Genomic DNA, 15,359 nt, shown 5'->3' with positions numbered 1-15,359 from the left:
TCACACATAGTGAAACAATTTCGCTACCCTCAGGTACCCTTAGGCAGTGAATGCTTGTTTTCGCTATTTGCAGCTCTCGCCAATATTGGTCCTAACTATCGGTAAAAGATTATAGTGGTTGTACCTAAATAGCAGGGTGCCTTTCTACGAACAGTACCAATGTACGTCTTTACTTGTAGTGAAATGAGGCTCAAGTTGTAGGTTTCCTGCGTCCCATTGGCTCGACTCAGTTCGCATGGTTGGCTGGGCAACCGGCGGCTCAGCAGCCTGAGCCTCCAATCAACGCTCACCGGAGTCTGCTCAGCAACCTTCAAGTTCACTTGTGCTGTTCCCATGGGTGGCTTATGTCCCTGGAGTCATGTCGGTACAGCCAACTATAAGTGGATACTGTCACAACCACGAGACGTCGAGGTTCTCCGCAGCTGAATTCTCGAACGTGATCGGCAGCCGCCGATCGATCGCTCTGACCATCGAATCGGACGATCCATGGACTATCGAGTGCCACCGCTGCATATTCTCCATCATACTGCCGATGTGGATATTCAAGTGGGCTCTTGGACCTATTCAGGTTTACTTACGCGAGGTCAATGTGAAATGAAAAGTTCCACGATCTGCAGCTGTTGCAACCTCAGAATTCAGCCCCAAGAATATCAGGCACGGCCAAGGCATTTTTCCTGGATATATTTAGCAAGCCGCTCGCCCCGCAAGATGTCTTATTTCAAACATCGTCAAAATCTCACTTGGCAGTGAGTTATCTCCCTCCCCTTCGTGCCCATACTTGTGCTTACGCATGGCTAACCGTTGAACAAGCCATGCATCTCCCTCACTTCCTTCCGCTTGCTGTAGCCATTGTCTGAGCCAGAAGCACAACAGTCGACATTTAGGTACCCACAAGCAAGAGACCAAGCAACGAAATGTGAGGGCTTAACATGAAGACGCTACCTGTACTCGAGTGACTGCACAAAGTACATACAATGCAAACTCAACGAGGACGAGGAAACAGCAAAACCGACACTTCAAACTTGCACTGATGTATTGTAGAATAACAATGAGAAGGCTTGTGACTGGCCAAGCTCTTCGACGTGCAGTGATATGACCGAAGTCCCTGAGGAGGAGCTAGAAGGAGCTATTCTGCCATCTGACGGAGTTATCAACTCTGCCGTTAGCTGTACCGAGGCCCAAGAGTCCCAAGGCTGCATGGGTTCTAGTGGTGAGGCTATTGAATGCATCTATGCGAATTCGGATAGCCCAAAATCGTATATCCAGTGCAATGATGGTATTGCCTACACTTTTTAGTGTAAGGCTGGGGAGTACAAGGATGCTATAAAGGCATGTGAGGAATGATATGACCGTGGTGTAGCTGTTTGGGTGCATCTTAGCTGAAAAGGTAGCCCAGAAAATATCATTCGGCCAGAATTATGGTCTCATACGAATATTATTCATCGATTCTCTGATGTTGCTGCCTTTTATACGGCAGGCTAAGTATTTATTCTCTCTGTATTTAGCCGTCTGAGTGCTATGAGCGAGTTTTTGTACGCAGTATGCGATAGCCATGCTCAGCCACAGAGGTGATGATTCACTGCATTGCCACCACCAGGCCATGACTCCTGCATAGGCACAAAATGAATAAAAAAATCGTCGCCGTCAAAATGTGTCTACCTAGTGATCCATGGATGGTGTGCAGAACACCTCGGCCCGATGACTCAGCCCCCCGCTGCGCCACTCTCCGCAGGAGTGGGAACCGCGCGTCGTCGACTGAATTTATACCAAAGCCATCGCATTCGTATTGGATCTTCTTGGTCCGGCTTGGCTTCTCCCCAGCGTCTTTCTCGTCGCGCAGACTTTTCTTCTCCTTCATCTGACACCGACCCAGCGCACTACTATCCTCATCCGCAACATCCCACATCCTCCTCAACCCGCAGATTATCGCAATCAACCGACGGATCCACCTCCACAAGGCTCGAAGATGTCCTACAACAAGCCGGTTCGTGCACCCACGCTAGCCCCCAAATCTGCTCTATACCATTCCTTCGGGCACCAGTCCTCTGCTAACACCTTCACAGACCAGTCCACCCCCTTCCTACCAGGCCCCGGCCTATTCCGGCAACTTCCACCAGAACGCATCGAGTCCGAGTCCTGGCGCGGCGCAGGATTACTACAGTAGCCCACAGCCCCAGGGCGGTTACTACCAGCAGCCCTATGGTCCCCAGCAAGGCTACGGATACCCGCAACAACAGGGTGGTTACTACGGACAGGGTCCGATGCAATATCCTCAGCAGCAAGGGTATCCGCCCCAGCAGTACCAGCAGCGAGGCCACCACAGCGGCGGCGGATCCGGCGCCGGTGGCATCTGTGCCGGTATTATGGCTGCTTTGGCATGCTGCTGCTGCTTGGACATCCTCTTCTAAAGGACCGGCTGTTGACACGATGACTCCGTAATCTAACTCAAACTTCATTGAGGAGAGAATCGCGATCGCTTCGATACACATGACCTTTCCTGAAGCTGGGACAGCATGCGTTCTGGCCGAGGGGATTTGGAACGACTGGGATCTGGCTCTGGTGCCGGCTATTTCTGATATTGGGTTCTTTTCTCAACCGGCGTTTCCGAGACCTCTACCTGGTTCTCCTGGATATCAGGCGTGGGGACCTAGCCTGTGTTTGAGATGGCCGTAGGTGGTCTTATCTGCTTTCTTTTTCTTGTTTCTTTGCGTTCGTACATATCCTCATATTCGTTATCATCGGCGCAAGAACAGGACGCGGCGTTGGGCTCTGCGAGTGGACCTGGGTTATCACTTTCCTTTTGTACAATTGACCACACTTTTCACTACTGAATGCTTATAATCATCTTATTAGCATAGTGTGTCCAGCTTTCTGTATAGTTGTAGATGCATGGGCCTGACGACGTAGTGGAAGTAGTCATATCCATACGCAAAGTGGTTCATTAAAACTTTTGAAAAGGAACCAAATGGCTTCGTGATATACAATAATGACATACGGACATAAGCGTGACACATAGATAACGTAGGTCTCAAGTCGCAAAAGAAAGGGTATCGCAATGGAGAATCGAAGACACGTCCCAGCAATGGGTAACGTGAAAAAACTAAGACATAAGCACTGGCAGAGATTCACCGATACCGACTTCCCTGCGAGCTCCCACCCCCATAAGCCAAAGGATCAACAGACCGATACCCACGCCCCCCTCTCCTAGGCGGAGGCGAAGCAGACGAAACAGCCGAAGACTCCTCTTCAAAAACCTCAACCACATCCCGATCATCTGTCGTCGTAGTACCAGTCGTCGACTCCTCCACAACAATTCGATCCCCATGCGACGGCGGCCGCCGATAACTCCTCGGCCGACTCCCACGCTCCTCTACAACCTCGATCATATCACTGCGTCGCGAAGAGCCCGGGCGCCGACTGCGAACAACCACCTCCTCGTCGACCGTGGAACTTGAACCGCCGCGCGCTATACCGCCGGGGTTCAGGGCGAGGAATGTGAGGTAGAGAATGATAACCACGCCGCCAACGCTGCCCAGGACGATTCCGGCGACTGTGCCGGGTGGTGGGCTGGAGTCGAGGCCGCCGTACGATGCCGGGATGGAGACGGTTGTATAGCGCGCTGAGAGCTCGGTGGAGAGGTACGCGGATGATCGTTTTCCGAGGAGGGCATTCGCGGGAGGTTCCTCAATTGTGTTGAGGTTGCCTGCGGGCAGAGGGAAGTCGTCCATTGTGTCTTTGGGTGTTTGTTTTGCGATTGTGCTGATTGTGGTGTGGACGGCGTCAGCGTGGGTCGCGGGTTCCACGAGTACTTTTGTGCGAGGCGCAAGGTGCGAGACGCTCTCGTGGAGCTGGGATGTTTCACTGAGAGTGCGGTGACATGGGTTCGTTTGAGGAGGGTGAGAAAACTGGAGGGGATAAAAGTTGTGTGAGATGCGACTTCCTGGGGCTGGCTGGTGGCTGGGGATCTGCGGAGTGGTGGAGCCGTGTGGAGCTGACATCCGGCCAAACCTTGGGAACAATATAAATTTTACCATGTTTAGATAGGCTTAACTATTGAATTCCCGTCTAAATGCTACACTTAATGGCATGATGAAAAGGAAAAAATAAATGCAATTCTGGTAGTGATTGGGGACATATGTTGGTGTGTGTAAGTTTCAACTCGTCAGTACTTGGTCCCAAGATGTGGTGAAGTCTGTAGATAATATATTTGATTTATTATGCTTGCTCCTGACGAGTACCTACAGATTAATTCCCTAACTATCCTTAGTAGGCCCCCTTGCGTTGCTTGTACTTGGGCTGATCAACAGCCTTGACTTCACCGAACGAAGTGAGAACCGGGGTAGTGTGGATCAACTCCAGCGAGTCAAGCTTCGCACCAGCTTCCTCCTGGGCCCACAGACTCAATGCAAGCCAGTTGGTACCACGGTAGTTCAGGATACCCTCAGGGACAGGGAAGCTCGTCTGGGGTCCGATGTTGTTGACATACTTTCCATAGTGGTAGCCATTGACCCAAAGCTGGGCGCGGTAAGCAGTAGGGGGTGCAGTGGTGTTACCAAAGTTGAAGTACAGCGGGACGTCCCAGCCCTTTGGCAGATCTAGATCGAAGCTGGTACTGTAGAAGCGAATACCAGGCTTTGACAGACCTGTGAATGGGCTGCTAGAGTCCCAGTTCTTAGTTGGAGGCTGCGGCTGGTGGAAGCCCTGGCGCTCGGCGTAGAGTCCACCTTCGTTCAGCGGACCGCGAATGATATCCTGGTAGTCTTCGCCGCCCAGGTTGCCGGTCAGCTTCCAGGTCACGTCGGAGGCTTCGTGGCCGGAAAGGCTGTATTCGAGAATCCCTCGAGGGTTCTTCATTTCCTCCTGGCCGACGATCCAGTTCTCGTCCAGACCCATGTTGTCGACGACCACGGTGATGACATATGTCTTGCCCGACTTAAGAGAAGGCAAGGTGTAAGTTGCGTTGGAGTCTCGGTCTGCGTCGATTCCAACCCAAGAACCGACGTAGGTCTCGTTGATCCACACGGAGCTGCCGAATGCCGAGCTGCCCTGGGTGTGAGCGAAGAAATTCTTCTCGTCGCCGTTTGCGACGAAGTAACCACGGTAGATCAGAGCACCAGTGTGGAAGCCATAATCAGAAGAGTATAGCGAGGTAGGAGTCTTGAGAGGATTGGCGCTGTTGTTGGTGTAGTCATGGTCGGCCAAAGTCCAGGCAGAGTCGTCATACGAGTTCTTGATTTCGGGCAGAGTATCAATAGACTTCCACTTCAAGCCCTTCAGGCTCGGCAGATTGATCTTGGGAGCCGAATATTCGACGCTGGTGGACCAGATGCCGTTCTTGTCAACCTTTATCTGCGACTTCTTGCCGTTGATCACCAGGTTCTTGGCCTTCGCAGGAGCACCAATAACCTCAATCGGAGTGGTCGCATTGAAATCGGCTGAGATATGGAGGTCGCTGCCTTCAACGTATGCTGTGCGGACGAGGTAGCCTGCCTTGACAATGATGGACGAAGCTACGCTCTCCTCAGTGCTGTATTCCTGAGCCTTGCCCGACGATGGGACCTGGGGCACCCAGTAGTTATAGGCAGAGTTTCGGTCTAGTACCACACGTTAGTCAATGTGCAATCGGAGGCTCTGGCTCTAGACTTACCAAGAAGTAGGACCTTTAGGTCGCCAACCTTGATGATACGGCGAGTGGATGATACATCCCATCCAATGACCACAGAGTTGTTCTTCTTCTTGATGGTAACTCCAGATGAGGAACCTTCAACAACCGAAGCGTCAGTCTCACCAGAGACTGCAAGCTCGTGGTGCTCCTTGGGACCGCCATAGAGAACAAGGACCTTTTCGTTGCCAAACTTCTTCCAAGTGAAAACTTCAGCCGTGGAATACAAAATGTTAGTACCAGCGACGTTGTAGTCACTGACATGGATCTTCGAGTCACGGCCACTAAGAGTCAGGCTGCCACCGAGCTGAGGAATCGTCAGACGACCGGCACTGGTGGGGAGTCTAAGCTTGTAGTCAACTGAGTCTCGGGATGAGTAGTCAGTGTGTCGGACCACAAAGAAAGATGAAGCAGTGCTGTTGCTGCCAAGCAAGGGAGTGACGGTCAGATCAGCTGTGTTGGTATAGGTCTTAGTGGTCGCATTTCCAGGGGTGGCCACCAAGTACGACGGAGAAACCTTGGCAAAGTTACCGAGAAGCTTCAGTTCGCTATATTTCTCTCGGGTCACATTCCGAGTCTCGGAGATGGGGGACCCGTAGTCGTAGGAGGTGTATCCACCGGGATGGCCCAGGTTACCCCAGTTGGTACCGCCAAAGATCTGTTCCATCAGCATCTCGAACGAGGTTCGACATAAGGAAATTTCACGTACCATGTAAAGATTGAAGAATGCAACACCGAAACTGAAGTCGTTCTTGTAGAACACTCTCTCAAATTCGTGGTTCAGAAGATCAGCACAGGCATCAAAACCGTTACCTCCCCATGGGTCAAAGGCACCACCTTGGAACTGCAATATGTTAGACAATGACAGGGCTTGACAAGGCTGGTAAACCTACCTCAACCAGCGAATATGGGGTCGACGGGCTCTGGAGCAGATGTTCAGTGCGGAAGTTGGTAGGCAGATTTCCACTTGGCCAGACGGTGGGATTAGCACAATCAAAACCCAGAGGATAGCCGTCGTGGCCATAGATGTCCACCTCGCCTTCACCCGTTCCAGGTGCGTTGTGACCGCCAGCATAGGCATCGTTGCTCATCAAAGGCACCACGATTCCCGCATTACGGGCCTGGTCCTCGACATACTGCATGTAGGGACCATCGGGGAAGTTGTCCACTCCGCAGCAAGCACCAGAGTACTCGTTTTCCGGCTGGTAAAGAATGACGGGTCCACCTTCCGTGATCTGTGCCTTGGCAATGGTAGCGGCGACATTGGAAATATAGCTGAGTCATGGTTTTAGTAGCTGCGTCATTTGGAGTGGAGGTGATTTCGTACTTATCAGTGGACTTCAGGTAGGCTTCGTCGCTGGTGCGCAGGGTGCCATTGACGCGCTGCAGCCAGCCGGGGAAACCACCACCAGAAACCTCCGCATTAATGTAAGGACCAGGACGAGCCAGCAGATAGATTCCAGCCTCCTTGGCAGCCTCAAAGAATGGCTCAAGGGCGAAAATCCCATCGGCGCGGTACTCGCCAGGCTTGCCCTCCAGGAGAGCCCAATCAATGTAGAACGAAACACCATTGAAGCCCATAGCCTTGATCTTCTGGAGAATATCGAGCCATAGAGACGGAACAGGAAGTCTGTTTCCAAGCCGTGTTAGATATAGGTAGCTTCATTTTTGCGTTCGAACTGCGCAGTAAAGGTACTTACCGGAAGGGATGGAATTCACCGCTGAAAACCATCAGTCTCTCGCCATTGATGAAGAGCGAGTGCTCATCCCATGTCACCTAGATTATTTGCATCAGTAGGCTGATTGGCAATCAAAATGATGGCCAGACTTACATGTTTCTGCAAAAGAGCCCGCTTCACAGGGTCCGGGTGCTCAGTGATGGTAAGACCATCCACCTTGTGCCTCAAAGCACCAGCAGCCTGAGCAGCCAGTGCAGCCACGGCCCAAGTAGATGAGAGCTTCATGGCGACCAGAGTCGAGCGCACAGGTCTGTGGAAAATGCGACTCGCAATTGAGAGCTACCTGGCTCACACGCCAGGATCGTCGTCCACTAATATATAGTCGTATTGGGTAGCTGATCGACAGGCGAATCAAACAGAATCGGGCATCATACCAGAAACCCCGAGCAAACGGAATCGCGTCATGGTGCTGGACTCATCGACAGGGGCGGGGTGTCGGCTAGAGCTCCGTCGGTTGCATGGCTGGTGCATGCACGTTACAGGGAAGAAGGCAACAATGCGGAGAGGGCGAAGACTAGGGTAGGAAGGCGGACCGAAGATCCCCAGCTTGCGCCCTCATCCCCGCCGGGCAGGGGCCCACCGCCGCAATTTTTCCGCTTATCGTATGGTCGATGCTGGGGTTCGGCCCGAATTGCGGTTGATTTGGTGGGTTTGGTGGGTTTTCTTTAAGTGCGTTTGCCGAGTTGATCGTTTATATTCCGAGTCTGCTGGTAGTAGAAAGAGCGCTAGCATTTTAACGACGACAGTAGGAAGACAAGATACCCTAGGATAGCTGGAATGTTCATACCTCGGAATAATTTAGTCCGGTGCATCATCCCACGGACCTGGCGGAAGCTGGGGCCTGCAGTGGTAATTACAAGTTAATCTAAGCTACTGCAAATGGCTGCGGGGCAAGGCAGCAGCAGAGCCAGTATTCGAACGCCATTGTTTGATGCAGAGCAACTTGAATTTAACCGGCCTACTACTCACTCCACTGCCGACGATTCCCCGAGAGGATCTTATGACGCAGATCCCTCGAACAGCTCGGCTGCGACAATGCCGATGTGACCCCAAGGTCCTACCCCGGGAGAAAGTGTATTCGGAAGGCATAATTCCATCATTGTTGCTTTTCAGTACATTCGGTGAGCCATCGGTTCCACTCAATGACCTCTAGACAAACATTCATATAGATTATTAAACAGTGGTGTTAAAACGGTCTTCCTCATCGCCCGCCTTGGTGTAGGTTTCACGCGCATTGGTGTGTTCCTGCTCAACTTCACCCAGCTGAGCGCTCTCGTTCTGCACCGCGGCATCCTCCGCCGCAGCGGTGGACTGGAGCGCTACAGCGGGAGACGTGGGCTTCTTCAGGGTGGTGTTGATAAGCGGAGTGTCGTCGTTGAAAATACGCAGCAGCATAGCACGCCGCTCCTCCTTGGGAAGCATGAGGTTCAGGGAGTGGAGAGATCGCCAAAGAGGCAGCACCATGCGCTCACTGTCGGTAGAAGTTAGAACATAACGATAACCCCAGAACGTCTATTAGAAGGGAATGAAACTTACGGGAGACCATCTTCCTGGCCGGTGGGCTCAACGTGCAGAATACTACAGCCCATGGGAATGTCCTTGACTTGCTCGCCAATTTCGCCCAGGCTCTTCCAACCATCATCGTTGACCTTGGGGAACATCTCCACCAGAAGCTTGCGCAGAGTCTCGCGCTTGGTCAGAGTAACAGAGCGAGAAGGCCCCAGCCAAGGCTCGATGATCGGAAGACCATCTGTTTGGATACGCCAGCGGCAGACATTGTCACGCTGAGCGTCCTGCTTCACAAACATCTTCACACCACAGTGCACGAACTTCATGCCGGAGCCCTCATTGCTTTGGAGGATGTCTCGTGCCAGTGCACTGGTGTAGTAGACAGTGCGGGTAGGGAGACCTTCGGCATTGCGCACCATCCATCGGTCTCGTGGGAATCGCTCGGAAAGCTCGTAGAAGTTGTAGATAGGTTGCAGTTCCTCGTGGTTAGGATCCAAGTACTTGTAAGGGTCTTCCTGGTGGCCGCCCTTCTTCTTCACAGGCTGTTCCAGAGGAGCCGGTGCAGGCTGTGCGGGAGTTGCGCCAGATGCAGGGGTTGCAGCAGATGCGGGGGTTGCACCAGATGCAGAAGCATTGCTCTCCGAAACCTCGACGACCAAAGGCGCGGGCTTGTGGATTGGACGGTCACCAATCAGCACCTCGGAACCATCCTCGAGTTTAGCTCGCTTGGCAGGAAGTTCCTCCTCAAAGTCATCCGCGTTGCGCTTAGTGGGGGACTCCGGGTTGGAAGCATCCAGGGTGACTGAGTAAGGCGGCTGGTGGGAGGCCTCGGCGACAGTCGCGTTTTTTGCAGCCTCTTCAGCAGCCTCCTGGTCCGGGACCACGAGATCATCTAGTGCCTCGAGCTTCTTGTATGGCTCGCTGGTCTCATTCTTCCGGGCATCAAGCTCATCGGTAAGAGCAGCGACGGAGGCCTTAGGGATGATGTTGGCAGTGTTTTCGGGCTTAGCGCGAATCTCGTGTTTCTTCTCAAGAACTGTGATGAAGAAGCCACCGGTGTCTTGGTGGTGGGGATAGACACGCATGCAGTGCTCGAGGGGCAAGTCTTCACCGCCAGTGGGAGGGAACATGCCCTCGGCAAGACGGGCAAGACCGTCGGTGCCTTCTTTCTCCTTATGCTCCTCGATCTCCTTCCAGGAGTTCCAGATGCGACCCTCGCGGTCCATGACCTTCCAATCCTTCATTCCGGGAGCGCGCTTCAAACCAGGCAACTCCTTGCTGCAGTCAATGATCTTGACGTTAACCGATCCACCACAGCGTTCAATGGCGCTGGCGATGACAGCCTCATTCTCAACAGGGTTCAAACTGCAAGTGGAGTAGACCACACGTCCACCAACCTTCAGCATCTGAAGGGCACGGACCAAGATGCGAGCCTGGGTAACGTAGAGGCCAAGAGCATTGGCAGGGTTCCAGTCCTTCCAGACGCTGACGTTCTTTCGGGGAGTTCCATCACCAGAGCAAGGAACATCGGCAAGAATGCGGTCGAACTTCAGGTAACGGTTCATCTGGCGCTTGCCCTCCTCGGCGGGAAGAGGCGGCAGCTTGATAGACGGGTACATCGTGGCATCGTGGTTCGTGACAATGAGGTTCGGCGAGCTGAGACGTTTCAATTGGTGGATAAGCATGTGAGCGCGCTTGTAGTCGGCGTCGTTGCAGATCAGCAGGCCAGTGGTGCGGCCGTCGTCGTTCAGACCCTCGGGCCCCAATGGCTCGGGTCCAGCAGTGCCCTCGCGCACCTTCTTGCCAACCTCCAAAATGGATTCTTCCTCGCCGGTGTGAAGCAGCTCCATCAACTGAGCAGACTTGCTACCGGGAGCAGCGCACATGTCGAGCACAGTCATGCCAGGGCGAGCGTCGATAAGAAGAGGTGGGATCATGCTAACGACTTCTTGGCGACTGATGTTTCCGACGTCGGTCTCAGCCACGAGGAATTTCTGGAACGAGGAGAAGGGGGCGAATCGTCGAATGACCTGCTTGGGAGTGGTCATGGCCCAGGCAAGCTGGTCTGGGTACCAATCGACCGGGCGTGGGGGCTCGACGAATTCACCCTCATACTTGATCGAGGTGATTTCGGGAATGTAGAAATTTTTGAGACGCTCCTGCACGGCAAGCGCATGTCTGAATAGGGGGATGATGGTAAGTATAGTCCGGGGTGCCGTGAATCTCGATGCGCGATCGGGATGCGAAATGGTGTGCACACTCACCCACGAGAGCCAGTGAAACGGAAGCTGTTGGGCAGGTCCCTTCGGATCGCAGCCCAGAACTCCTCCTTCTCGGACTCGGGTACAATGGCCAGCTCATTGTAGTAGCGCTCGAGCTTCTCGTTGGTCCTGGGAATGTCCTGCCAGTTGGAGCGCGAGCGGCCGTCGCCGCCGCCGCCTCGACCACCGCGGTTGAACTGCAGATCAGAACGTGTTAGCGAACCATTGACAACAACCTGATCATATTTAACCACCCGCGCATACCTTTCTGCCGCCGCGTTTTCCCATTGTGAGAGCTGCTTTGCGGATCATGCAGTCAAAATTGCCGCCAAAAAAAAGCCGAAGAAGGTTGACTTAGTCATCCTAGGTGGGGCGAATGGATTCTGCATGTCTTGGCCGTTTAGCTCTGGACTGTGATAAGACCAGTCATGTGGTATGGACATTATGGCCATTTAGAGCTGTTGCAATGGAATATTTAGTCATGGGCCCGTAAGTATCGGTTTTTGCATACTTGTGATGCTACGTAAAAAAGCGGAGTTCGAATGCTGTGAGGTATATTATCTCCAAGTACAATCAAGATTAATGTCCACATCACATTTGTACCAAATACATTCTTCGACTTCTATCGTTGAATCAGTGATATCACATCTTCAGTATTTGACACTAAAAACCAAAACCCCCCGAATTGATGATGAGGCGGTATAAATTGTGTTTCAAATTCATATGGCATTATGAAACACGAACACTGACAAGTTTGGACGAAGGCGTTAGATCAACCAGATGAGTCGATCACGGGTTAGACAGCACCACCATATTACCTGCCTGCGGTCATACATTGTCCCACTTCCAGGGTACTGCTCCCAAAGTCTGGCAGTTTTAGCGTGATAAAACGTCTCTTCGACCCAGAAAGTATTGATCTCATCATCGTAGTCGTCGGGACTCCAGTAGGTCAGGAGTAATGCAACTTGAGTCAGAATAACATGGTCATCCTGGGGTTGTTGTTGATACAAGATCTGAGATTTGTCAGTATCGTGATAGTTGCAAGGACTTTGAGCGAGTAGAGAGTACCTTGGCTTGCTCGATGAGGACCTTTTGGCCCTGGGTTATGGATTTGTATGGGCTTCTCAAAGCCATGATTCTTCAAGATACTGCGACAGAGTTTAGCTGTGCGATCCGTTACAAGAGGTATAATGATACGCTCACACTGAAAGCAACAAAAAGCTTAGACCGAAAAAGAGCCGCGTTGATGCCATCTGGTACACTGGATCCGCGAGGCGAAGAGAAATATGCACTGCAAAATTCGTATTCGTCGACGACGGGACAAAGTGGGTGAACTTTGAGGAAGTAAAGACGGATGAGCTCGTCTTGAAGACAACGTGGAAGTGGCTTTGAAAATTTTCGATCATCCAAGATGGCTGCCGTAGATGTCGATCGCATTTGAACTTGCTCCCCGGCCAGGATTCATTTAATAATGCCGCAAATTGGGCCTACGTTATTTCTTGATCGTGTCGATGGGACGAAAGTCGACGGCAACCTGCCAATACTTTGGGAAAAACAAAATTGGATGAATCTGGAATATCTTTATCTCGGCACGAAAGATCATTGACTATCATATGCGAGGGGCATGGGGATAAAAGCCAGACAAATCGCAAGTCTGAGCACATTCTCCCCTCACTGCACGGAAAACAAGATGGGTCCGGGGATTTCCTACTGCTGCACGAGTAGCACGGCCCCAGTCGGTGTAGACTAGCCGCGCCGGCTCTGGTTTCTGGCCGAAAACTGACTCGCTCATGACTGCAAGTCGAATTATGCTGTTTCTCCTGAGCTCAGATGCTCCACTCGAGGATTCCTAAAGGTCTACTGTTTACTAATCACCTATCTAGAAACGACTGACATCGTCAAAAATTCGTCCAAAGTGTAATCATCTGGAGATTTCTCCTATAAATGTATAGATTCACCAGTACGCAGATGATGAACGGCGTAATACACTTTCATCGGACAAGAATACCCTAAAAAAAAGGGATGCAACTTATGTACCAAAAATTTTTATGCACGAACGCGGTTGTTTCGAGCAACATGGCGACGCAGATGTGAGAACTCTCTACACTTCTTGGTCGCAGAAATAGCCAAACCCTCAGAAACCCCGGCAGTGCATTGTGTGCCTGCAGCAACGCTTTGAGAAGCGTCCCACTCGCCATTCACGCAGCGTTGGAAGGCAGTGCCTCCATTGCAGTACCAGTATCCTTCCTGGCTGCAAGAGCCGCTCAAGACACCGGAGGTTGACGTGGCAGTGGGCGTATTTGCGGACGAGGTGGCATCGGTGGTAACGACGACAACAGCCTCGGACGCTTGCGCGGACTCGGAGGGCTCGGCGCGAGAGGTAGTTGCTAGCGTCGTCGGCCCGGAGGCGGTTTCGTCAGCAGCAGTGGACTGAGCAGAAGTCGCCGTGATCGCAGCTTCTGAAGCTGTCACAGAACTGCCAGCGGTATAGAGAGCCGGACCAGGAATGGTGTAGGAGCTCAAGGTGTTCCAGATATTGACGTAGATACCTGGGTCCGTGTCTTTGTAGAGGGCCGTTCCCAGTGTTCCACTGGGTCTCGCGGTGCCGCTGCCAGTCACCTTCAGGTTGATACACTGAGGATAGTTCTGTGCACCATCCTTGTTCTCAGCGCTGTGGAGAGCAATAATCTCGTGGCGGAGAACGTAGTTTCCAGCCTCGAGACCGGATGGGATGGTCATCGTGCGACTATAGCTATCCTTGATGAGCTGGTCGGTAGCCCAAGTTCCGGGAATGGAGGAATCACTGATAAGACTACCGGCATCAAACTTGAAGAACTCCAGCGTGGTCTTGTCCACGTCAGCGCAGTCGCCATCGCATTTGGCGAGGTAGCTGATGACGGGACCGTGATGATCTTCCGGCCAAGTGCTCCAGGTCATCTTGACCGAGCCGCCTGGAGCAACTGGAGCAGAAAGAGCTCCGGGAGCGGAGCCGCGGTGACAGATGATGTCGGACTCAGCGTAGTCGGCGGGAGAAACATAGCCGTCGTCGGTAGCAGTGGTGGACCAGGCGATGAGGTCGGGTGGATTGGACTCGTAGTAGTAGGTATCAACAAGATACCCGCCATAGGCCTTTCCGTCCACCTCAATACTCGTCACATAGCCATGGCCTGCGACCAGCGCAGCCGAGGTAAGAAGAAAACTCGCTGGCTTCGAAAGAAGCATGTTGAACGATGAAATAGTACGCACAGCGCAAGTGTTGTAAGGAGAGACAAGAACAGAAACTTCAGTCAACGAAGCTCAAAGAGAGGAAGGGAATGAATGAAGAGGCGAAGCTGCAGAAGAAGTGTTTGCCCGAAGATAGGCGCCGGACGAGCATCTATATAAATATCCCTGCATCCTCGGCGATGCCCCATTGTCGCCCCCTCAATCCCTTTATCTCGGCAATCAAGAGCCTGACCTCGACCCTCAAACGCGCCTTCCGACATAATTATTCCAATCGCGAAGGGAAGGACGGAATGTGGATAGTACATGGCCCTTGTTTTGAATAGCAGTGTGAGGATTCTGATCTCGCCACAATAAGATCCGTCGACAGCGGTTCCTTTCTTTTTTGGATTGATCGATGGCGTGTTTCACCATTGTTTGCGACCCGTGCTTAGCCTTAGTATAATATCTCCGCTATGAACGTTCTTTGTCGTAAAAATAACACGAAGGTCTCGGTCGCGTGCATCAAGGTCGATGACAAGGTGATGAGACACGTTATCTTCGAGCTGGGCGATTAAAAACTCCGCAGACATTTTTATACACGAGGAATCCAACCAGTTATGGGAGAAGAAGTTGGCGCGCGGTTTTCCGTGGCGCTATGAAGTTCATCACAATGGCGGGGGACATGAAACAAGCCAACGGCTAAGCGAGATCGGCACTCGAGACACCTCCATTGTTTGCCCGCGGCTTCAGCGAGTCTTCGGCACTTGCATCTGAGATAAATTAAAGCTGGCGATGCGTCGAGAAGGACACCAGATGGCGAGGCGAAAGATTTGGGGAGGGAAAGAGGGCGTTGTTCCATCACATCGGGATGGGGTTGGGTGGGGCCGGTTAGCAAGTCCCCAGGCGAGCCCGACGAGGCTGGCTCAAATCTGCTGAAGGCTGCGGCTGCACTATTTTCCTTCAGAAATTGATCCCGATGCTTTT

The 15,359-nt window shown here is 52.4% G+C and overlaps 5 protein-coding genes across 5 annotated transcripts; 1 reads left to right on the top strand and 4 right to left on the bottom strand.

The window, feature by feature from the left end:
• Positions 1-1,092: 1,092 nt before the first annotated feature.
• On the top strand, positions 1,093-2,408 carry N7532_011362 (uncharacterized protein; the record flags this gene model as incomplete). The annotated part of the gene is made up of 3 exons (XM_056623853.1): positions 1,093-1,276; positions 1,773-1,984; positions 2,064-2,408. 3 exons carry the CDS (start codon positions 1,093-1,095, stop codon positions 2,406-2,408), a joined length of 741 nt encoding a protein of 246 aa, XP_056468841.1.
• Positions 2,409-3,125: 717 nt separating this feature from the next.
• Positions 3,126-3,728, bottom strand: N7532_011361 (uncharacterized protein; the record flags this gene model as incomplete). The annotated part of the gene is made up of 1 exon (XM_056623852.1): positions 3,126-3,728. One exon carries the CDS (start codon positions 3,726-3,728, stop codon positions 3,126-3,128), a length of 603 nt encoding a protein of 200 aa, XP_056468840.1.
• A 535-nt stretch (positions 3,729-4,263) lies between these two features.
• On the bottom strand, positions 4,264-7,626 carry N7532_011360 (glycoside hydrolase family 35 protein; the record flags this gene model as incomplete). The annotated part of the gene is made up of 7 exons (XM_056623851.1): positions 4,264-5,594; positions 5,648-6,320; positions 6,372-6,506; positions 6,556-6,937; positions 6,990-7,292; positions 7,363-7,439; positions 7,495-7,626. 7 exons carry the CDS (start codon positions 7,624-7,626, stop codon positions 4,264-4,266), a joined length of 3,033 nt encoding a protein of 1,010 aa, XP_056468839.1.
• A 948-nt stretch (positions 7,627-8,574) lies between these two features.
• Positions 8,575-11,459, bottom strand: N7532_011359 (tRNA (cytosine-C5-)-methyltransferase; the record flags this gene model as incomplete). The annotated part of the gene is made up of 4 exons (XM_056623850.1): positions 8,575-8,872; positions 8,938-11,088; positions 11,175-11,368; positions 11,436-11,459. The coding sequence occupies 4 exons, from the start codon at positions 11,457-11,459 to the stop codon at positions 8,575-8,577; spliced, it is 2,667 nt and encodes an 888-aa protein (XP_056468838.1).
• Positions 11,460-13,217: 1,758 nt separating this feature from the next.
• On the bottom strand, positions 13,218-14,393 carry N7532_011358 (AA9 family lytic polysaccharide monooxygenase; the record flags this gene model as incomplete). Its single annotated transcript, XM_056623849.1, has 1 exon — positions 13,218-14,393. One exon carries the CDS (start codon positions 14,391-14,393, stop codon positions 13,218-13,220), a length of 1,176 nt encoding a protein of 391 aa, XP_056468837.1.
• Between the last annotated feature and the right edge of the window lie 966 nt (positions 14,394-15,359).

Source organism: Penicillium argentinense (assembly GCF_028826775.1).
Source record: "Penicillium argentinense strain IBT 30761 chromosome Unknown utg000011l_segment0_segment0, whole genome shotgun sequence".
NCBI classification, from domain to species: domain Eukaryota; kingdom Fungi; phylum Ascomycota; class Eurotiomycetes; order Eurotiales; family Aspergillaceae; genus Penicillium; species Penicillium argentinense.
Note: the sequence above shows the minus strand (reverse complement) of the source record. Positions and strands in the feature narration are given on the sequence as shown.